Below are 24781 nucleotides of genomic sequence, written 5' to 3' on the forward strand. Positions count from 1 at the left end.
CTCATTTCTCCTTTTCCTTTCTCTCACCCTCCTACCTTCAGCTGGTTCTGCTGATTTATCCCCTAAATATTTGCCAACTCTGCCCTTATCTCTTGATCCCTACACTACCAGTGCTCTAATTTTACTATTCATCTGCTCTGGATGATTCTCTGAGCCTCTAAACCGATCTCCTCATTTCTAATATTGTGCATTATCTCTGAAAAACCAGAGAGACTTTTTTTTCTAAAAAAGCTGGCCACTCCTCCCTTATGTCTAAAACCTTTGTTAGTATTCTATCACCTGAAAAATAAAATTCCAAACTCCATACTACACTACACAAGGTTCGCATAACCTTGAACTTACCAACTCTCTAGCTTCATCTCTCATTCATTCAGTCAGTAAAAAAAAAATTATTGAGTGCCTACCATGTGTCAGGTGTTACTGTAGATGTTGTGGATATACAGAGAATAAAAGAGACAGTAAACGAAAAATATCAGTAAAATAGTAGTTAGTATTAAAAAGGAAAATAAAGTCTGGAAGAGGGATACAAAATGTGTGGTAGGGGTAGAGATTTGCAATTTTAAACATAATGGCATCCAGGTAAGACTTGAAGTAAAAGATCAAGCAATAATATGTACATATATATATATATATATGTACTTATATATATAAACACCTCTCTTTCTTTCTGTGTATATGTGTGTTTGTGTGTGTGTACATGTGTGTGTGTGTGTATATATATATATATATATATATATATATAACACACAAATACATATATATGTGCATACCAGACACACTTCTGCCATAGGGCCTTTGGACTTTGCTGTTCCCTCTGAAATTGTTCTTTCTTAGATATATGCCTATGTATTCAGGGAACAGCAAGGAGGCTTGGTTTCTGAAGCAGTGAGCAAGGGAGAGAACAGTGGAAGATGAATGAGAGGGGTACAGTAGTATCTTAAAGGACATTGTGAGATGTTACTTTGTGTTAGAAGAGAAGCCACTGGAAGTCACTGGAGGGGTTTAAAGAGAGAAGCAACATAAACTAACTTCAATTTCATTAGGATCACTCTGGCTACTGTATCAAGATTACAGTGAAAAGGATAAGTATAGAAACAGTGAAACCAGTTAAGAGGCTACTGTGAGAATCCAGGCAAAAGGATGATAATAAGGGAACTAGACTGACAGCAGAGGAGTCACATTTGGAATTTATTGTTTCATGAAGGAAGAGCTGGGAGGAGGTTGCTGATGTACTAGATATGGGATGTGAGAGAAAATAGAGTCAAAGGTGACGCTGAGTTTTCTGGCAACTGGGAGAATGACGTTGCCATTTACCAAGATGAGAAAAATTAGAAGAGCAAATTAGGAAGAGATAAAATTACAAGTTTGGTATAGAATAAAGATGGGAGACTTTCTCCATGAAGGGCCAGATAGTAAATATTTAGCTTTTGAGAGTCACACATGGTCTACATGGCAACTATACAATGCTATTGTTATAGTGCAAAAGCAGCCAAGGACAATACATAAACAAATGAGTGAGCCCATGTTTCCATAAAACTTTATTTACCAATGGTGAAATTTGATTTCACATAATTTTCACATTACAAAATATTGTTTTAAATTTTTTTCAAACATTTAAAAAATGTAAAAGGCATCTCTTAGTTAAAAAGCTGTACAAAAACAGGCAGTGGGCCAGACTGAGTCTGCTAACCTCTAATATAGAACATGTTTAGATTTCGGCAATGCAATCCATGTCTTCTAACGTGTAATTCAGGGCTTCCTTCATGACAACACAATTCTTCACATGAAGTGTGGGAGGGCATTTTTCATGGCATTTTCACCACCAGCTCAAATTCTGATGTGACTTACTTAGCAAGCCAAATAGTGATTTTTTTAAAGGAGTATTTGCCCTACAAATGGAAAGCTCCATAATATACAACAAAATATTATCAAATTTGCCAACATTTAAAGTACTCCTGGCTTCTCAGGAATACACTCATGCAGAAACGAAGGAATACTCTTAAAGGCATGCCTTCACTCCAACATCAGGTACAAACACAACCTTATTAGCATTGGATGGCATAAAGACTCAAGATTAATTATTGGAAGGAGCCAAAATGTAGAAAAATAAACTTTGAAAATTGACAGAATGCTTTATGAATAAAATAATTGGTCCTGTCCAGGGAGTTTCAAAAGTTCAAATTTAAAGCTTAAGCTTTTTTGAAAAATAGATTCACTTTAAAAAGAAAAGAGTCAGCATCTAGAAAAAGTATTATTCTAACAGAATAGATGTGTAGTCAGAAAAAAACTGAAAATTTTTAACAGAAGGGAAGGGAGGAAATACCAATCATAGACTTGGTCAAATACAAGGATATTTATTGAATCAAAGACTTGCTCACGTTCCTAGGGAGCCCAATGGTAGCACAATAATACAATCAGTGGCAGATCCAAATGATATTTTTAGAAAATCTTTTTCAATAAACCAATTCTGACTTTTAGTTCATTCAGTGGTTCATGCATGTTGCAGTTAATGTCAGTAGCTTTGGCATCAGTCAGACTTGAGGTAATATCTCTGGGCAGCAGTTTATTAATTGCATGATCATGGTTAAGTTGGTTAAAATCTCCAGGCTTCACTCTCTTTCATCATCTATAAAGTAAGAATAAAGATACCTGCCCCACATAATATTAAATGGAATATCATTTTTAAGACCTTAAACCAAGTGCCTGGTCCGGAGTAAATGCCCAATAAATGGAAATTAAGATGTTCTTAGATATGGTACATTAAAATTCTGGAAATTAGGATATTCTTAGACATAACATGTTAAAATTCTCTTCTGCATTTCATACAGCTTCCAATTAGAGATTAGAATAAATGTCAAAAACAGATGTCTGAAATGATCCAAAAACCTGACCCTTCACTGACTTTACCAATACATTTAGGACACAATTAGGATACCGTACCTTTTCAAAGGCACATTGAGGGTTTCTGCAAACAGCAGGTTTGCAGATAACGATATCACCATGGCAACGGCAGTTCTGGCATGAATCGGGCTTCCAAATTGTGGCATCCTGCAAAGAGGCATAAGCTCTGATTTAAAAACTGATCAGTCAAGGTATGAGCACACAAAAGCAGCACCATCAATAGTCCCACATGCTGAACAATTAAAAGACAAAGAAAAGTCACAGGCACACCACACACAGTATTTGCTGGGCACTGATTAAACCCCATGGGGCAATATAATCAGTATAATCCATTTCACAACAATGAACCCACGTAGCCAAAGACAAGGGGATGCGGCAGAGAGCTGTCGATACCCAGAGTAAAAATCATCGATTGGCCTGAAGCCACAGGAGGACAAGTTGCTCCCTGACTTGAAGTTTCACTTTGCTGTTAGCTAGCAGAAACCATTGAAGCATGTTTAAGGGAAAATGACACTTTTGACTAGCACTAACCAGCATCCTAAAAGCAGTAGTTGCCACTAGATACTATAGGCACCATAGGCTGCGTTTTTCAGCTCTTTACTACTTCATCATCTAACATTCATCAGAAACAAGAAGGATTTGAGTAAGTAGTTGGATTTCTAAAGACAGATGCACCAACACATGTATGAGTGACTATTTTATGCCTGGCTGAGTGCTGGGCATACTGAGATATAAATGAAGCATAAGTATGGGCAGTATCCCTGAGGATCTCACAAATTATTTGGGGTCATGAACATGAGAGAATTAAATAAACATAAATTAATGTTACTATGTTATTACTCCACAAATTAGAAAGGAAAACAATGGCCACAAACAGAAAAGTAAACCCTGGATCAGTTAAGGGTTTCAGAAATGCCTTCTCTATTTCTCACCTTCCCTCATGCTGAATCCACATTTCAATTGTGCCCATTTTGAAGTAACTTTGAAATCAACTATCTCATAGATTCCACAGAAACCTGTTTCTGGCCATTGACAGGTTACTCTGATGACTTCAAATTGAAACATTAAACATCCCATGGGCTATACAGAGATCCGTTTTCCCAGAGATTTCCTAACCCAAATTCCTACATGAGTTGAAAGCAGACATATTGTTTGCCTAAGTTTCAAACACTAAATCTTTTTGAAGAGTACTGTCCATGTTATTCTCTGGTTTAAAAGTGTACACTGCTCAGGTGATGGGTGCACCAAAATCTCAGAAATCATCACTAAAGTACTTATTTATGTAACCAAACACCACCTGTTCCCACGAAAAACCTATTATAATAAAAAAATAATTAAAAAGAAACTCAAAGCCAATAAATAAATAAATAAGTGCAACTATTTCATGGCTCATCTTTACCTCTGATGAGATAAAATGCAGACCCCACAATCTGATCCTCACCTATCTCCCTGGTCTTGACAACTTGGTCAACACTATTGGACAACCCCAGCCTCCTCTTTCCTGGTCTCATATCTCATTCTCCCTCTGGATTCCTACTCTTCCCTGACTTTTCCTGAGAAGGGTTTGCAACCAAGAAGCTTCTTCTAAGTCTCAACACCTCAGAGATGAATCACTCCTAATCCTTAACCACCATTCAGGTATGGCTCTTCACTATCCCTCTGTGACCTCACTTTCTTCTGCACCCACTATTACACTGTTGTTTTGTTTTGTTTTGCAACAGGATCTCACTGTGTCAGCCAGGCTGAAGTGCAATGGCATGATTACAGCTCACTGCAACCTCCACTTCCCAGGCTCAAGTGATCTTCCCACCTCATCTTCTCAGTAGCTGGGACTACAGGCATGCACCACCACACCCAATTAAATTTTTATTTTTTGTAAAGACAGGGTTTCACCATGTTGCCCAGGCTGTTGAAGAACTCCTAGGCTCAAGCAATCTGCCTGCCTCGACCTCCCAAATTGCTGAGCCTGCAGGCATGAGCCACTGTGCCAACCCCTGTCACACTTTATTGTGCTCATTTATATTCTGGTTAGCTTTGCTGGACCAGACTGTGGGTTCCTTAAGTAAGAACGATCCTTGGCCTGGCACACTAGATCCTTAGGAAGCAAGAGTTCATTGTTCATAAGTTGCTTAGTGAAGGCCTTTTCCCTCCTTTCTAAACTTTCTCACCCTGTTTTCCTCAGTCAACCAGTAGTTGAAGTCCTACTAAAATACTTTAGGAAAAAGTAAAATAAGTTTCTACGCTCCTGATGGAGTCCTCAGAACACCAGCATTCAGTTAGAGCGGAGATGAGCTAGGAAACTGGTGGATGCTAGCAACGGACGTTTTCACACAAAATGGCAGAAACCAAGTGTAATGGTTACTTTCATGGGCCAACTTAGCTAGGCTTTAGTGCCCATTTGTTTGGTCAAATGCTAGTCTCAATGATGCTGTGAAGGTATTTTGTAGAGGAGAGTACCGTGAACAGTTGACTTTTCAAAGGAGCTGACCCGCCATAATATGGTGGACTCATCCAATCCGTTAGGGACCTCAACCACAAAAACTGAGGTTTCCTGAAGGAAAGGGAATTCAGCCTCAAGACTGAAATATAGCATTTCTGCCCAAGTTCCCAGCCTGCTGATCTGCTGTTTATAGTTTGGACTTGCCAGTCCCAACAACTGCATGAGCCAGTTCCTTAAAATAAATCTCTCTCCCTCTATCTTAGAGAGATATCCAAATAGGATATGTGTGTATATATTATTGATTCTCTGGAGAACCAAGACTAATATACCAACACTGATATAGATTTACATGTGTATACATGACATTTCCAAGCAAAAAATGAAATCATCCTTTAAAGTCAAGAAATGCTAAATTCATAACTTATAGGGAAACGTGCTTCAAACACTGGGGCCTCTCCAGGGTCACTCAGGAAGTATAAAGTCTATCTAAGGTGAGATTACATTCCCAATGTCTGATTTACAAAAACACTGAGATCAAAGCAGAAGAGCACCAGGACTCAGCTTAGAATACCTCTGAATTTCTTTCTGTTATATTGCGATAGCACATTCTTCAAAATTGGCAATAGTGTGATAACTACAGTCTACTCTTAACCCAAAGAGCAATGACAAGAAGGTGAGGAAAAACAAATTTTATTCCTATGCCACAATGTAGTATGTTTCCTGCTGATTTCAAGAAAACCATCTTGGTTTCAGGATACAGATTAAATAAAAATGACAACTTCACAAAGCCAGCAGCTACTATTTATTGATCACTTACTTATGCTTCCCACTCTGGAAGCAGGAAGTGATGATCACAGGGACAATTGTGGAATGGAGGGAGGGTGGCTTTCCCCACCTCTGCCATCATCCTGCAAGGCTGGAGAAAGTATCTGTAGTCAATGCTACACAAAGCCTTACATACATGCCAACCCTATGAAGCTGGCACTATTATTATGATTCCGATTTTACAGATAAGAAAACAGGATGAGAGAGATTGAACAAGTTATCCAAGTTCACAGAGTTCTGAGGCCTAAGGACTCAGTCTCTGGAGACAGACTGCCTAGGTTTGAATCCTGGTGACAGCATTTATTAACTGAGTCTGTTATTGAGTTAACATGTCCATGTCCAGGTTCCTCATCTGTGAAAGGGAGATGAGAAAGTGCTTATTCAATAGCGTTATTGAAAGCATCAAAGGAGATGCTATATGTAAAGATATGTGAACAGTATCTGGCACTTATTAAAGGACCATTAATATAATTTATTTTTAATCCAAATGTTTTCTATTATGTCACAGGCATTCAGCAAATATCGTCTATTTCATTTTCTCGAAGGGAAAACAGTCCCATAAGTACTTTGACTTTCCCATCTTCTCATTCCAGTCTACACAAGTAAAACCTAACAAAGTGAAATTATTCCTTAATTAGGAGCTTAATTAGCACTTAGAGGATCCAGGACATTGCCAAAGGGAGAAATGAATCTATAGGTTGAGTTTTCAAGACTACTTGGGAAATTCAAAATGTCTCTATCTCACTAAGCTGGCATAATCATGAGCCGTGTCTTTGACCCAGGCATTGGTTGACCACACCAGCTTACATGTACTCCCTTAAGCTTGGTATGGCTCTAAGTGCCAGCCATCTTTATTGTCTCCAGATGCAACATTCATACTTCTTGAGGTGAAGTTCTTCTCCGCACTTCAATTATTTTGACAGCGACCCTCAAACTTGAAAGCAGTCCATTATACTTTTAAGCAGCCCCTAGTCACTGGACTTGGCTTACTAAACTATAAACGGGATCTCCTAAGAACATGGTGCAGGTTTTTCACTTTCATTCACGAAACCATAGTTTTTCTTCATGTTAATTCAAAGTTTAAATGTACCTGGGCTTAGGAAGCCCTCCTGACATGTTTACATATCTGTCTTCCCAGCAGACTACGACTCTTCAAGCAAGGAGATCTCATTTGATTCCTCTTTGTATATCTCAAAATTCACTTAGCACAGTTTCTGAATGTTGGCTGAATTAATTAATAATCAACCCTGAGTTTGTTTACCCCCACAAAAATATCCATCCATAAGAATTGAATTATTCCAGTTAGGTTGTGAGAGCTTGAGAGAACAATGTTTAAATAATGTCACTACAAAATCTTCATAATGTTGAATGTCATTACTGCATTGATGTCAAACTATGTTTAAAGAAAAATTTTCTTCATCTAGGTATTGGACCTATCAAAAATCTTTCTTTTATTAATATCTCTATGGAACTAAATAATTTTTATGGTTAATTTTAAGCAAAATGAGCCCTTTACCAAGGCCTGCACAGATGGCCGTGTTTTTCAGGTCTAAATCTTTACTAATCAATTATATGGTCACATAAAGTTGCTTTATGGAAGCAGGGATGCTGGAGTTCCTTAATAGCTAGAACCTTGGATAAAGCTATAAAATCCAAAGAAATAACATTGTAAACTAAGTTTTACAGATTTTCCATGTTACTACTGCAATTCCGACACTTTAAAATCGTCTCTTCCAATCTAACACACTCAAGCAAAAGAAATACTCTTAAAATAGCTTTTCACTAGGAGATAAAGGATTAGATTATGACAAGCCTAAAAAGCAATCAAAATATCTTTGTAAACAGCTTTTAATATTTTTAGTAATATATGAAGAAAATGTTCTTGCAGGTAATATAATGCCTCCATCCCCAAATACTTCAAAGTAATAGCAAGGTGCTTAAAAAAAAAAAAAAAAAAAGCACTTGTTTTACTTGGGTATTTATTGAATATATGATTAGTGCTAAAAATAAACAATAAATGTATCCCTAATCAGTACTCAAATTTCTGTGGGGGGGGTTGTTATAGAATTCTAAAGAGCAGTATATCAACAGGCAACATAAATTTTCTTTCATCTAAATGGTGTAATAACCCTACTTTAATTATTGATTGATCGATCTCATTTTAAATTCCCTTGGCTTCCTAGACCAAAAGTGAGAAAGAAGGAATAAAGCTCCCCAAAAGCTGTATTTTCAAGTTATAAAACAGTATGTAAAATATAATATTTTGTGTTAAATATATCTATGTGCATAGAAACAAATTGTGGAATTATATAAACTAATAAGTGAGGGGTAGATAATCCTGGGTGTGAGTTTCAGATAATTTTTTGTTTTCTTTTATACTTATCTGTATTTTCCATTTTTCAATAAAAAAGATATATAATTTATGTGATCTTTTGAAGTTAATCTTAAAATATAAGGTAAAAACAACAAAAAAATTATGCTTTTTTCCATAGCCTACTATAGGTAGATAATCCCTGGACTACAGAGTTCAACTGTCATGGGGAAGGGAATTCAAATAAAAACCACTTAGCAAATACATAACAGTAGCCATTTATCTAAATTTCTGGAGCTATCCCCAAACCTTATTGTACTCAGTAAAATTTTTAAAAATTAACAGTGTTTCCTACTTGCCCTTCAAAGCAGCAAACAGGATGCAATATTCAACTGAGTCTCATGTCTTCATTTCTGGAAGTTCATTTTCCTGACAAGTCTGGTTTTCAGGAAAGACTATCTATAAAAAAGGGTTCTTTGACCCAGCTCCCATTCGGGCACAGAAATAATGGTCCTTGTTTGTCAGGGAACCATAAAGAAACGAATCAATAACTTTCATAAGGTTATTTTAGAGTGCAATTCTTTCCCCAAGTGCCTTTCTTCAGACAGCTTAGATAAACAATACCTTTTCTATTTGTTCTCAATTTAAAGTTCCTGTAAAGCTCCTCATCCTGTCCCAAATAAAAAGGAGCAGAGGACACTTATTGTTAAGAAAAGATGTGAGACTTTATATTTATATTAAATTCTCTCCTTTCAGGAGGAGCAAATACAGGTTAATTCAAAAACAAAACTGTGAACCACTTCCTGTTTGAGACCTATTTCAAAGACTTGTTTCATATAATACCCCCTTAAGGAGTTTCTTGTTTTACACATCAAAAACCTAAGTAGTTTCCCATTTCAGCATCCTGGCATGATTAGCTTATACCTGATCTCCTCCTCCAGCTGTCTTAAAATGATAAACCTGAAGGCATAGCTATGAGTATCAACTTGTATACAGAAACAACAGAATGAATCACAGATGAAAAGATTGCTGCTATTTATAGCTAAAAGTGTCTTTCTTCAAGAGACCCTGAACAACATAGTAAGTTAGCATCATGCTTTTCTACATAAGTGTACAAAATGCTTTTGTACATAAGTACATTAGAAGAGTGTGGTGCCAAGGGTGGAGCAGGGAGATGGAAGGAAAGGGACAAGCTACCCCCAAGTAATTCCCAGTCCTCCACATACTCATGATGGTACAACTTCTTACAGCATCTTGTGAAGCTGACATCATGACTCTGATTTTATAAATGAGGGAATAGGTGTGAAAAGGCTGAGTGAATTGTCCAGAGCTCAGCTATTAACAGGATTAGCTAGATCTGGGATTCAAACCCATCCTTAAAATTCTATGCTGTTATCATATATTACCAATAACAATGCCTTATATTATATAGCAGTCTTACCATTTCAAATCTCTCTTACTTCTACTCCTTAACAGACTAACCAGATGGGACACACTAAGGCAGTGCTGCCTACATTTACAGATAAAGGGACCGTGATGCTTAAGTGACTTACTTGCCCAAAATGTTCACATGCCTGCAACAGCATACTCCCACTCTTCTTAATCTAGCTTCCACACATTCTCCAGGTCTCAGTTTAAATATCACTTCCTCAGGATGGCCTTTTCTGCCTCCTTAACCAAATAAATATTCCCCTACCTCATGTCTCAAAGCTCCACCTGCTTCCACAAAGCCAGGCTTAGTCCTCTAAGCTTGTTTTACACAGAAAAAAAATTAAAAAATAAAACAGGGACAAAGAGGACACCTTCTGGGTTCCAGATTCTTTGGCATTTTCACATTTTTATTTCTTCCTCAAACCTTTTGAGATAGATTTTATCATCTCCTTTTTATAGACAAGGAAACCAAAGTTCAGAGAGGTTAAGTAATACTCCAAAGCTTGTAACTGATGGTATTAATACCTATATTTCAACCAGTGTCCATTTGATTTTAAAACTTATGTTTTTTGCACCAAACCCACCTGCATACCCACAGGCTTGGTCTATGAACATAGGTTATACACCACACTAAGTCAGGTAGCAATGCTAAAATGGTAGAACAGGTAAACTTGAGTTCAAATGCAAGTTCATTTATTTCTTAGCTTTGGGAGTTTGCACAATTCTCTTAGCTTTTCTGAGTCTCTGTTTCCTAATATGCAAACTAAGAATAAGATTGGGCCCAATCAGGTGACAATGAAGATGAAATAAGCTAAGGTACTTGTATTAGCACAGTGACTTGTCCATAGGAAGTACTTAATAAATGTTAGGTATGAGTTTGGTCACTTGCCACAATCTTAGCCTGTTAATCATGGTATTTTCTGTGACAGAGGGAGTAGGTGTAGCATTTAGAGCTACAGAAAATCCCTGCTGGAATCTCCAGCTTCCAAGATAAGAAGAAGTTAACTTTTGTATATATTCCACTATCGAGTGCTATAGAAACTATGCTTCTAGAGTAGTACACACACATACACACACACAAAATAGAATATCTTCAAAATATAGAATAAAATAAAATACAAAGAAAATGTGCTCCTCTTCATTCCAAATTCTGACGCAATGCAAATACAGGCTCAGTTCTGTAACTGTTCTATTATTTACATCCAGCTTTCCACTTGTTCTAAAACAAACCTATAATAGTGAAAGGCAGATCTAAGAGAACCCCAATGGCAGAATAACCATTATAAATTCCTAGAGATGTTAACCACAGAAGCTCCATTATGAGTAAAACATCTGCCTCATCTTTTCACTTTAAGTAATCCAGATATTAGGGAGACTTTACTATAGCTTAAGCTTATAATTTTTTTTCTTTCTCTATTAATTCAGCTCCCAGAGACTTCATTTCATATTCCTCAGGCAAATGGAAAAAATAAACATTCAAAATGTTTGCACATGAAATTAAATTATAGCTATACCATTATCTCTCATATTAAAATTATTTATTTTCTTGTCATCTTCCTCCACTGGATAATTATCATTCATTTTATAATTAGTTTTTGACTTGTCTCTCTCTCTTCCCAAGAGTAGGGACAATTTCTTTATATATAGGTAGCTTTGTATTCTTGTAGTGACTAACATAGCAGGCACTTAATGTTTTTGAATGAGTTGATGGATGGATGAACAAATATTCTCTAATTTAGAGAACTGCTAACTATCTTGTGATATCATTGCTGAAAAGTTGGATATACAGACAACAGCATCAAGATCAACATGCTGCTCTTGAAAATCCTTGCTGCTGCAGCAGCCATCTTCAATCTATGTTGTTTGAGATCTCGCCTTCTAGACATATGTCTCAATCAAGACTTGTGATCTGGCATGCCACAGCTATGTCATCATTTGATGCTCTGCTGTGTGTTCTCAATCCCTAACTCTTCCTCTAGCCAGCCCCTTGGCCACATAAATTGGCCATCCACTAAATGGTTGAGAATTGTACTAACACTCACATTCAACTAGGTAAAGCCACATCCTACTAAGTGTGTTTCTAAACCTGGCAGAGGCCCTGAGTCCAAGGCTTCATTGCCAGTGATGGCCTCACGATGTAATGTTAACCAGGTCGCCTACATGAGGCTATATATCTCAGGAGGCAATTTAAAATTTGCTCTGATGACTGCCGGTTTAGAGGTGCTTCTGGCATTTAATGAACAGGGGTCTTAAATTCTAGATGTCATATGGTAAGTAAGACATACCTGCACAAAGAAAAACTGTCCCACTTTCACATGACTTTCAAATGTCCAGATATTCATGTCAGTGAAAAATCTGATTATATATCTTAACTCTGGTTTACATACAAACCCAAAGTACTTTATTATGATTTAATAATATACACTGAATTATCCAGGAAACTAGTCAAGGAAAGACTGTATTTTATTCAGAACTTAATGAAGATAATGAAAGACGATAAATACATATCCTGAAAAATGTTAAATAACTACTAATATTTTCACAGATAACTAGTATCTACAAACACAATTAAATGGAAATTTTAGAACACAAAAAGTCAAACAAATAAAATTACTTTTGATTAATGGCAGACTGGCTATACCTAAAGAAAACAAGATATAAGTCAATACAAAATATCTAAACTGAAGCAGAAAAAACCAAAAGGATAAAAAATACAGAAAAGAGCATTAGTGACACATGGAACACATTACAAAGTTTAACAAATGGGTGCTTGAGTTCTAAAGACAAAATGACAGAAATGAGGGCAGAAACAAAATTTTTTAAAATATGGCCAAGAATTTTCTAAAAGTGAAGATATCAAGCCATAAATTCAAGACGTGCTATGAATATCAATCAGAATAATAAAAAAAAAAACACCTAAGTACCTTAGAATCAGACTGCTAAAAATAAACAGCAAAGAGAAAAATCTTTAAAGTCACAGAGGGGCAGAAATTTATCTTCAAATAAAAATGTCAAAACTGATATCTAACTTCTCCACACATTAAAAAAAAGATGGAAGTCACAAGACAAATCTTTAAATTGCTGAACAAAAACAATTACTAAGAATTCTATACTCAGCAACAATACCTTTCGAGAATGAAAATGAAATAAAGATGTTTTAAACTAATAAAAGCAGTGAGAATTTGTCACCTGCAGACCTAAACTAAAACAATACTAAAGGAAGTTCTCCAGGCAAAAGAAAATGATTCTAAATAGAAACACAGTAATGTAGGAAGAAATTTAGAATTATAGATAGAGTAAATATATAGGTAGATCTAAATAATAACTATACAAAACAAATAATAACATCTGGTGGGATTTAACATATGTGTAAATATAAAATGCATAAAAACACACAAGATAGGAGATAGATTTTAAAAATGGAGAATTCACAGGTTATAGTACTGGCTGGGAAGAGATAAATGAAATGATTAATACATGTTGTAATATCTAGGGTAACCACTAAAGGAAAAGGAAAAGTATGTTTAACAAGCAAAGAACAATGAACTGAAATATTTAAAAAATAATAGATTGACTCAAAGACAATCAAAGACAAAATATACAGAACAGGAGTAACAAACAGAAAGCAAATAGTAAGGTAGATAGAAACTTAATCAATAATTATAATGGTGGAACATATTAAAAGATGAAAATTGTGAGACTGGATAAAAGCAAAGCAGTAGATCCAGTAACACTGAGAGCATTTATTATCAAGTATGAACTGAATGTCTTAAAGGATAAACCCCAATATGTGTATTTGTATAAATTTATGCCTCATTCAAAATAGAATCTTAGACATTAAATTCTTCAAGAATTCAAGGCGTCAAGAATTTACTGAAGATCTATCATATGGTAAGCCATGTGGAAGATATAGACAAATATAATCTGACCCAGATGCAGAAGACGAATATAATCTAACCCAGATATGGAAGACTACAACCTGATCCTTTACATCTGCTCTTCAGCTGGGAATATAGTTAAAGAAGCAAGACTTCCAAAACAATTATGGAACAAAGCAAAATAAATAATTAGAGAGGGAACATAGCATAGAAAAAGAGCAGTGGACTGGGCATCAGAATCTGGATTCTGGCCCAGGCTCTGCCTTTACCAAGCTGGGTAAACCAGGTAAATCACTTCCCTGGGCCTCAGGTTCCTCCTCCATGAAATTTAGAGATTAGGCCACATGGTTCATAATCTTGAGATGGATTGCAAAGTCAGGTAACTCTCAGTTCAAATGTAGTTTCCTAACTTAACCATTCTAGAACTATAAGCAAGATGAGCATCTTGACCAAGCCTCCATTTTCTTTTTCTTAAAAAGAACAAAAATAACAAAATAAATCCTAGGGGAATGTCAGGGGGATATATCAGATAGCACATCTGAGATTCCTTAGCACCATGCTCAGCACTCACAGGGTAGAACAGAGGCTCTCAGACATCCATCCTCAGATCTTCCCTGTGCTCCAGACACATTTGATATGACCTGTTTCTCAGAGAGATCATCAATTCACACCCTTGCATAGAATTTGTAAAGCTATTTGTCATGTAATGGATTTCTTCTTTTGTGTGTATTTCAGTATACGACCACTACTAATGTACAAACAAATTAGAAAGGATACTTTTCAAAATATGATAACCATAGAGACATTGCCTTTTAAAAAAATCAAACACAAAAATCTCCCAAGCCACATTTTAAAACGTCATTGCAAAGTTATATGCCAGCCAGGCGCAGTGGCTCATGCCTGCAATCTCAGCACTTTGGGATGCCAAGACAGGAGGATCATTTGGGCCCAGAAGTTTGAGACCAGCCAGAAGTTTGAGATCAACCAACATAGTGAGACCCTATCTCACTAAGAAATAAACAATTAGCTGGGTGCAGTGGTGCACGCCTGTAGTCCCAGCTACTCAGGAGGTTGAGGTGGGGGGATTGCTTGAGACTGGGAAGTCAAGGCTGCAGTGAGCCATGATCACACTACTGCACTCCTGTCTGGGCCACAGAGAGGGACTCTGCCTCAAAAAACAAAAGTTATATGATCACATCCTCATAGCACTATTTACTGATCAATTATTACATACATGTATATACACATGTATATTATAGGTGTAATATATAATACATACATAGACATATCACATACATACATATGTATGTGTATTTGTGACATTGAATCCTCACAAAAATATTATGAAGTTGTTATTACCACTTCTGCTTTATAAAACAAGAAACATAAAAAGAAAGCCTGGTCAGTTATTACACAACTGGTGAAGCCAAGATTTGAACATAGGACTAACTGGCTTCAAGGACCATACTCTTTCCCACTAGTCGTTTCCCATTTCTTTCAAATGAAAAGTGATACTGGTTCCAGGAAGAACAGCTTTCACCAGGTGTGAGCCTCACTGATCTACAGATCTAATCGACTTTGGCTGCCACTACCACCTATACCCTGTCTTTTTTCAGCTGGTAAGGATTTCTGGGAGGGAGGGAATCAGGGATCCACAAGGGCAGCCAGCCCTGTCTCAGCAACCTGACTCTCAATGTCTTACTAAGATCTTAAGCTTCTAAGGAAATGAAAACAGTTTCTCTGCTGGAAATGTTTGAGGAAGTGTTCCATAAAGCCACATGACATAAAATAATAATAATATAGGAACAAAATTGTACTATACAACACTGTTCAAATCAGCCTCTTTCATCTTGGCAAATAAGAAGAGTAAGAATTGCTTAGCTGCTACTATTTCCATTTCTTGGGTTCAAAGTAGAAATATTATAGAAATATAGTATTAAATGTAATATTATAGAAATATAATTTCCAAGTCAGAGGTAATAAATAGGTTTCATCACACATGCCAGCCCTGGAAACAATTATCTGAAGTGCTATGTTGAGGAGGATTCTGAGGCTCTGTTTAGGCAAATCAAGTGGGAAAGATTACTATTGTCTGCCGCGGGCTCAGGGTTAAGCTGAGAAGAGGAATGGAAGTACCTATACCATATGTTCCCATGTACTAAGCCAACATAGTCTACCCTAAATTATTGTTCACTACTGTCATTAGATTAATGAATTAAAGTAGAAAGAAAAGAAAGCTGGCTGGGCCAAAACCACCAAGATGATCAACTTCAATGATAAATTAATCATCAACGTTTTACTTTCCTTATTTTTCCATTAAGCTATTCAACTCTTTCCAGACATGTAAACCTGTCCTCATTCATAACCAGTTTACAAAATGGGCTGCTGTTCTGCATCAGCTATTTTTCCCAAGAACACCCTGGCACAATGGACCATATCTGGCATGTGAGTTCAGCATCTTCACCCCCAGGGATGTGAATCCCATCCCCATTCCAAACCAAGAAGAAATTAACTGCCAGTTCTGATGGGAATGACACACTGACTCAGTACTCAGACCAAGCAACCCACTCCCACAGTCAGCAAACTACACACTGGTTGTTTTCTCTAACAACACAAAAATGCTTCATTTGATTTGCTTCAAGCCTCACTGTTTGCCAGGAAGCCACTGAAGAGAAGCAGGTATCAAGTGTCTCAGAGGAAGACCCTCCCAGGGTTCATTGTTAAATCCAGAGGCAGAACCCCGGGCAATTACACTTCTGGTACAATTACCAGCATCACCCACTCTCTGCCAAGTGAGGAGGCTTGGCAGCTGAATAATACAGCTTTCATTTTACATTTCCACTCCAATTAGCTGAAGGTACTAGTCAATTGGCTGAATAAAACAAAATGCAGGGGAAGTTGAAAGGCCTCTGTGTGGTTTGCAGAGCTGTGCCTTCGAGAACAATGATGAGATGAAAGGGACTGAAAAGTGAATTAGGAGACCCACTGCAACAAAAGGGCAGGCAGCAGACAGCCCACAGGTGGGATGGATGGTTTAAATGGTGCGCCAGAGATATGTAAGCTTACCACCCATCCCACCTACTGTTTGTTTTACTAATAGCAAGAAAATTAAATTGTTACCCCTGAACTTACTGCCAGGTCTAGCTGGGACTTATTAGCATTACCAGCATATATATGCAAAGGCAAACATTCTCCTGAGAACTTCTAGCCTTTCTTTCTGCCCCACAGTCAACATTTACAGAGAAGTCACTGTGTGCAAAGTCCCACTAGTCATTTGCTCATGGTCTCGTCGGTGACATGAAGTGCACAGGCATGAAATAAGCAGGAGACCACATAGTGGACAGCAAGGGAAGGGGGGGGAGCCAGCAACTTTGAATAACTGGCCCATTAAAACTTGCTGACCAGTGCCAGAATCCTAGTGAATCCCACTGTGGTGTTCCAACAGAGTCCACAGGAGTCCTCCCAAGTTCTGGCTTGATAACTCTGTAACTCTTCCAGAGCTGAGCAGAATCAACCAGCACCTTGGGCCCAGTAATACATAGTCCACAGCTCTGCCCTGCTCACGCATATTCTTCCAGACCTTATAGGAGGCTGACACCCACTCTTAACAGTCAGGGAGAATTCTATCTGGCCACACTGAGGATAAACATGACACTCCCAGTATGGTTGAGGAATGATTCTGTTAAAGACAGAGCGAACACTATAATTTGTTTCCTGGGCTTCATCCAAAATATACGCTATCAGTCTTCCTTCATTTTTGGCCCCATGACTGACATACAATATGGGACTTAAGGGGTGTTGTGACCTTGTCCTAAAGCCTCATGTCAAATGTAGGAAAGAGGAAGTATTCATTAGCTAAGCAGGGTTTGCTGCAAAACTCTGTGTAGAACAATATGTCCCTGGACCATATCGTTCCACACACACAGGGTGGTTTAATAAGAGCCCCATATAAAAATGGGAGGATGGTGAGCCATACAATGCAAAGAATGAAATGAGGCTTGGCAAGGATACATGTATATTTGTGGAAAATAACAGTACTTGGGAAATGAGGGTCCCTTCTAAGGCATACCAACAGGTTTATTTCTGAGTTAGCAGCTAGCTCTTATAAACACAGAAAATGGCATCTTACTTAGCTGATCTGCATAAATAAAGACAGAAGATATGCAAAAGTTTCTAATACATATGCAAAAAAAACCCCTCAGGTAATTTTACTACAACTATCAATTAATCAACCCAGAAGTTGTTTACAGTCAAGTTAGCTTTGTGTACATACAGTATTCATAATAAGTAAAGACTTTCTACAGAGGGGAAAAATATCTTAAAATATTAATAGAGAACAGGAAAGAAATTTGATATATCTAGCCTTTATAATAAATTCTACTTTCCCATTTCTTAGTTAGAAAACATAACTGGTTATATATTATTATTGTTATTATTATTATTTTGAGAGAGTTTGGCTCTGTCGCCCAGATTGGAGTGCAGTGGCATGATCTCAGCTTGCTGCAACCTCCACCTCCTGAGTTCAAGCCATCCTCCCACTCCAGCCTCCCAAGTAGCTGGAACTGCAGGTGCACACCACCACATCTGGCTAATTTTTGTATCTTTTGTAGAGACAGGGTTTTGCCATGTCACACAGACTGGTCTCAAACTCCTGAGCTCAAGCCAACTGCCCACCTCGGCCTCCCAAAGTTAGTTATGAGCCACTACTCCCAGCCTGTAGTATTTTTTAATAAATGTGTTACTTTCTTTAAAAAGAAAGAAAAAGAAAAAATGCTTCTAGTATTCTTGAAATTTTCATAGTAACATTCATAAGAAATGTCCATATTTTTTAAATGAGCTGCTAAATAAAATGCTAGAGAGAGAATAGACACAATCAAAGGTCGTACTAGTCTCACACCTTCAGATTAGAAGATTTACTGCCTGAATGGACTGTAATATTTTATTGCTTTGATTGTTCTGCTATTGAAATTAGATTATACAGAACACGAGAAACATGCTAAAATTTCCCACACTTGGTTCCTTTCCACAATACAGAAAAATTGCCACTACAGGTAAGGACAAGATTGTAGCTGTACTTATAGTAGACAACATATTTTTTGAGAACTGCCTGGACTTGTTTCAGCCTAGGCCTTGTGGGCCATTTGGTATCCGTTGTAACTACTCAACTATGTCAACTCAACTTTGTCAACGTTGTAGATAAAATGTCACAGACAATATGTAAATAAATCAGCAATGGCTAGGTTCCAATAAACCTTTACTTAGGAGTACTAACATATCATTTTCATGTGTCACAAAATACTTTTCTGACTTTTTCAACCATTTAAAAATGTAAAATCCATTCTTGGCTGAATCTGACCCGCCATAGACTGAATTTGACCCACAAGCTCTAGTCTGCAAACATCTGATCTACTGCATCAAAACAAAAGGAGAAGGAAGTGTGAATCAACAGAATAGATTGTAACATTCAAAGGGATAAATGAGGCAACAGTGTTAAGGATACTGGTCAATTTGGAGGTGATAAAACAAGAGGAGTCTTCAGAGAGTTAATCATCTGCTCCAATTCACATTATTCCTGCCCTCTGACTCTTCAGCCTGCTGATAAAATTCCAGCTCCCGTTCCTGTCCTTGAGCTGTACTAGAGGATAGGGACAAGCAAGACTGTCATCCCCGCTGTCAGTGAGAATGATGGGCCTTCATTACCTGATTCTAAACTGAAAAGAAAAGTATTAGTACTTGGATACCTGCCTATCACAGAGAAAAGCAAGTTATTTTCTGCAGAGAAAACAAAAGGAACTAACTTCTGCCGATGAAAAGATCCTTCATGAAATTTATTATCTATGGAGTGGCAGCAAAAATAGGCCCAACAAAATGTTAAGTTCCAAATTTGTAGCAGCAAGGCAATTACTTATCCTGACATCTCAAGTAAACTCTGGAGAAAGCTCAGCCTTCTCAACAAAGTTTATTATTGTTTCTCAAGGATGAAACAGGTATCTCACACAAATATATTTTAAATTCAACATGTTAGTTAGATGCTTAATCAATGTGATCTGGCAGGTGGCTCTTTTCAAAGCTTTCTTAAAATACACTTTTGTTTAGTAATATATATTACCTGTCCTAGACACTGGCTGATGTCTACATTACACATCATCAATTGTTGCTATGTGTAAAAGAAAAAAGCAATTAGGAAATATATTATTTGTGGTTCTACTTCTACTGTTTATCAGATAATACATTTTTTGTTTGCTCAAAAGAAGTTTTAATATTTTGATTTTCTAAAATAATAGGCCTTCAGTGTGAAATAAAACATACTCATGAAAATTCAAATAGAATTCATTTGCTAAAAGACAAAAATGGCTTTAAATGAGGTAGAACTTCATTCTTAAACAAACAAATAATTCACTCTGATAATAGATGTATAAGTAGGGCTGTAATTCACAGATATATTAATAGATCTTCCCTAATAAGAACATTAAAGAGCATTTGGTTTATAGCATGAAAAAATGAAATCATCTCCAAGATGAGAAAGAGAAAAACCAGCAAAAGAATGTAATTACCATAGAAGCACTTCTTGAATTATATTAGAGCTGAAATCCCACATTAGGGAAAATGAACCCTAAAATAGACCATGTTCCCTCTATAAGTATAGAAAGAAACGTGTCTTTTGTAAGCCTCAAGTTCATTTCTTGTGAATTGAAAGGATATGTAAAGAATTTGTTTTAATGATCATTCCCTAAGAAATATCAAATTTTAGAATCACACAGAGAAGGCAAGCTCAGAATATTTGGATGCAAGCAATCTACATGTGTCACCTTCTCACTAATCTCCCAAGCCAATTGGTTGGTTGTCCCCTTCCAAAGGTGACAAGTGGGTGGCTCTGGGTTTGGAACAATGCTGAATCATCATTTGTTTCAATACCTCTGGGAACACTGGTTTAACTGATTCTGGGGCTCTCTTCAATTTCAAGAGTAGGGCCAGAATGACTGTAGATCCAAACATTCTACAGAGTAATTCTCTTAGATTTGCCATTAGACAAGATCCAAGAGCCAGGTCAAAACCTAGGTTTCAATCAGATATCATAAGACAAACAGTATGCACTTGACGATCCATTGCCACACAATCAGCAACTAACCGTTCCTAGCTTGGTGCTGCAATGCTCACTTAATGAACTGTATTGCACTTGGGAAATGCATTGTCTACTCTTCTCCAATTCAGAATATGTTAAACACATCACAGCATATGTGAGCATATTTCCAGATATACGCCAAACTTATCACCCTCTATGCACAAAAAGAGAGCTGTGAGGTAGCCTAGTGTGCTGTATTTTAAGCATAGACCCTTCTAGGATAGTTCCCCTCTCCCTGTGTGTGTATCCTCCAAAATCAATCAAATTTCTTAAGAGTCCAAGGGAGGAGAGACCAGGATGGACAGAATTATCAGATTTCATTTGATAAAATATTAACATAAATACAACTAGTGTGTGTGTGTGTGTGTGTGTGTGTGAGAGAGAGAGAGAGAGGGAGAGAGGAAGAGAAGAGACGAGGAAAGGAGGAAAAAAGGAGAGGGGACTGGAGGGGAGGAGAGGAGAGATGAGATATCTTATAGGTTCATGAGTTAGAAGGAATAGGAGCTTGCCATAGCTACTGTTCATTGAATGAATGCTGAAAATCTGGCGCAGTGCCAGGTAAAATTATTCATAAAAATTGCAGTGAGTGATGACAACAGCCAACAACAGATTTTGCAGACCTTCAGGAGGTGCCTTAAGAGCTAACAAAATTAACATAGGTATCAGCAGACTAAACACGGGAGATGAGGAAAGCAAGCTCTTATCTCCAAAATGAATCTTCAACCTGCCCTCATCTCTTGGGCTCCTCTGCCACCTCTGGTCCAGGCCACTCTCACCTCTTACCTGGGCTGCAGCTCTGGCAGCCCCCGACAGAACAGTTCTCTTCCAGACATGCCCCATAACAATTTTGCCTACAGCAACCAGATCATACCATTCTCCTATGTGGTAGTTAATTTTATGTGTCAATGTGACTGGGCTAAGGGATGCCCAGATACCTTGAAAGTATTATTTGGGGGTGTATCTTTGAGGATGTTTCCAGAGGAGATTAGCAGACAGTAAACAAGACCTGCCCTCATCAATAGGGGAGGGCATCCTCCAATCCATGGAGGGCCTGAATGGAACAACAAGCCAGAGGAAGGGCAAATTCTCTCTCTCTCTCTCCTTGAGCTGGGACATCCAGCTTCTGCCCACACTAACCAACTCCATAATAAATCTCCTATCTGTCTGTCTGTCCATGTATCCATCCATCTATCTGTCTGTCTTATCTATCTGTCTATCTATCTATCTATCTACCTACCTACCTATCTATCTTTTATTGGTTCTGTTTCTCTGGAGAACCCTGACTAACACATCAACCTAAAAACACATCAGTGCAATCTCATGGACTAAAAAAACCCAAATTTCTCATCAGGTCTGCCAGACCCATGACATTGCTTCAGCCTCATTCCCTATGCATCCTTAGTCATATTGGTCTTCTATCATCTCCTTGAAAATACTCTCCTGTGGCCATGAAGTTTTCTTTTCTCCGACACAGTCTCTTCCTTCTTCTGATTCAGCTTCTCTCACTCTTAAGATTCCACTTCCTCATCCAAGTCTTCCCTGACTGCTCCATCCAATGTAGGCCCCTATTATTCTCTATCATGGCTTCCCATTTCGCTTCATGGCACCGAAAACAACTGGAAACCATTCTGTTTATGTCTGCTTTACTCCCTGAAAGATAAGGCCCTAAGAGTAAGAACAGTTTACGCTCAACCCCCAGGGCCCAGAACTGCAAATATTTGTGAAATGAGAGAATAAACAATGGCCCATTCCCCTCTCCTTCCCTTCCTATTATTTATAACAGTGACGGTTTCCAAGAAATAGATCATTCACCAAAGAATATATTCTTAGTTGGCTCATTCATGAAATCATTCCCTTATGCATGTATTTATACACTGATTTAATCATTCATAGTGAATATATGTTGAGCACCTACTAAGTTCAAACTATGGAAAGGAATGCAGCAAAAGAGGTATAGATTGTGTTTGTGCATCTTGACCAAAAATACAAATAATAACAGTTATAAAAATCTACACTGAGCTCATTTAAGTGGGAACATGGGCCAGATATTTGCAAGAGAAGCCTTCTGGGGCAAATCTAGACAAGCCTGAGTCTAAACCATTTCAATGGGAAAGAACAACTTTTTATCTCCCTTCCATTTAATTTTACTGTGTTCATTCATTCATTCACTGATTAATAAGTATCTACCAAGCACATTTGATGTCCCAAACACTGTGCCACGTGGTGGGCACACATGTCAGGGAAAGAAAAAGCCCAGGATCTGTAAGAAATGACATGGTATTTCAGGTTCTACAATAGCAGGCTAAGAGAGAACTCAACCAATGAAAGACACCAAAAATAAGAAGCACTAAATTCCAGAATAAGAAAATAAGTTTTCACTAAAAAATGTTTTATGCACACCCACATTCATAGCAGCATTACTCACAGTAGCCAAAAGGTGGAAGCAACCCAAGTGTCTGTCAACAGATGAATGGATAAATAAAATGTAGTCTATACGTACAATGGAATATCAATCAGCTTAGGAAGGAGAAAGCTGATACATGCTCCAAATTGGATGAATCTTGAGGATATTAAGCTGAGTTAAATAAGCCAGTCACAAAATGACAAATGCTGTATGGTTCCACTTATATGAGATACCCAAAGTCGTCAAATTCATAAAGAGAGAATAGAATGGGGGTTGCCAGGGTGTTGGGGAAGAAGGAAATAGGGAGTTGTCTAATGGATATAGAGTTTCCATTTTGCAAGAGGAAGAGTTTTGTGGATTGATTGTACAACAATGTGAATACACTTAACACTACTAAACTGTGCAGTGAAAAATAATTAAGGTGGTAAATTTTATTTTATATGTATTTTACCACAATTAACATTTTTTTTATTTGTTTTTTTTTTTTTTTTTTTTGAGACGGAGTTTCGCTCTTGTTATCCAGGCTGGAGTGCAATGGCGCGATCTCGGCTCACCGCAACCTCCGCCTCCTGGGTTCAGGCAATTCTCCTGCCTCAGCCTCCTGAGTAGCTGGGATTACAGGCACGCACCACCATGCCCAGCTAATTTTTTGTATTTTTAGTAGAGACGGGGTTTCACCATGTTGACCAGGATGGTCTCGATCTCTTGACCTCGTGATCCACCCGCCTCGGCCTCCCAAAGTGCTGGGATTACAGGCTTGAGCCACCGCGCCCGGCAACATTTTTTTTAAAACAAACAAAATTGTACAGACCAGGATGAAGTTACACAATATGGCTGAGATAGCCATCAGGTGTCCCCCAAACCTCACTTCTCTCTGCACCTTTACACTTACCAACTGGCTCCTGATTGACTGCTTTAGAGATGGCAGGGGTGCAGGGGGGAGGCACGTTTGACATAGTGATTAATCTCAAGGAACACAGACTATGGTCCTAGATCATAACAACTGGGAGGACAGCCTTTGTGCAAAGAAGCCTGGTTTTTGTCCCCTAGTTCTGTGACAAGGGCCCCTCAGTTCATCCAAGGTTGTCAAGATAGGACTGGCTAGTTATGTCCTATACATGCAGACAAATTAAAATAAATAGCCAGGTAAAGCTGCACAACTCACTTACACAAAGTACAAGGCTGTTTTTCTCAGTTGTGAATGAATAAACTAACTGGCTTTGACACAAGCAACCTATTGGCCTGAGAGAAATTTCTGCTGTAAAATCAAAAACGCTTTTCACAGGCAGCTCTCAAGGAAATCTGAAAGGTACCCACAAAGTGTACTGCCTTTATCAAGATGTATGTGGGATGTTCAGATACAATGAAGGATTTGCTTTAAAACTTTCCAGGTAAAAAATTAAAAGTGGGAAAGGCAAATGAAAGAGGATTGGCAAATGTTAATAATTCTTGAAGCCAGATGAAGCAT

At 37.7% G+C, this 24781-nt stretch overlaps 1 protein-coding gene across 3 annotated transcripts in view; it reads right to left on the reverse strand.

Annotated features, from left to right (window-relative positions):
- Window positions 1–24781, reverse strand: part of FRAS1 (Fraser extracellular matrix complex subunit 1) — a 464791-nt gene that overhangs the window by 293685 nt on the left and 146325 nt on the right. For all 3 annotated transcript variants that reach the window (XM_032239833.1, XM_032239834.1, XM_032239832.1), the window contains exon 3: window positions 2941–3048. In XM_032239833.1, the coding sequence (XP_032095724.1) occupies window positions 2941–3048 (108 nt within the window). The remainder of the gene's footprint in view (window positions 1–2940; window positions 3049–24781) is intronic.

Source organism: Sapajus apella, unplaced genomic scaffold (genome assembly GCF_009761245.1).
Source record: "Sapajus apella isolate SASKATOON/1434 unplaced genomic scaffold, GSC_monkey_1.0 scaffold45, whole genome shotgun sequence".
Lineage (NCBI taxonomy): Eukaryota > Metazoa > Chordata > Mammalia > Primates > Cebidae > Sapajus > Sapajus apella.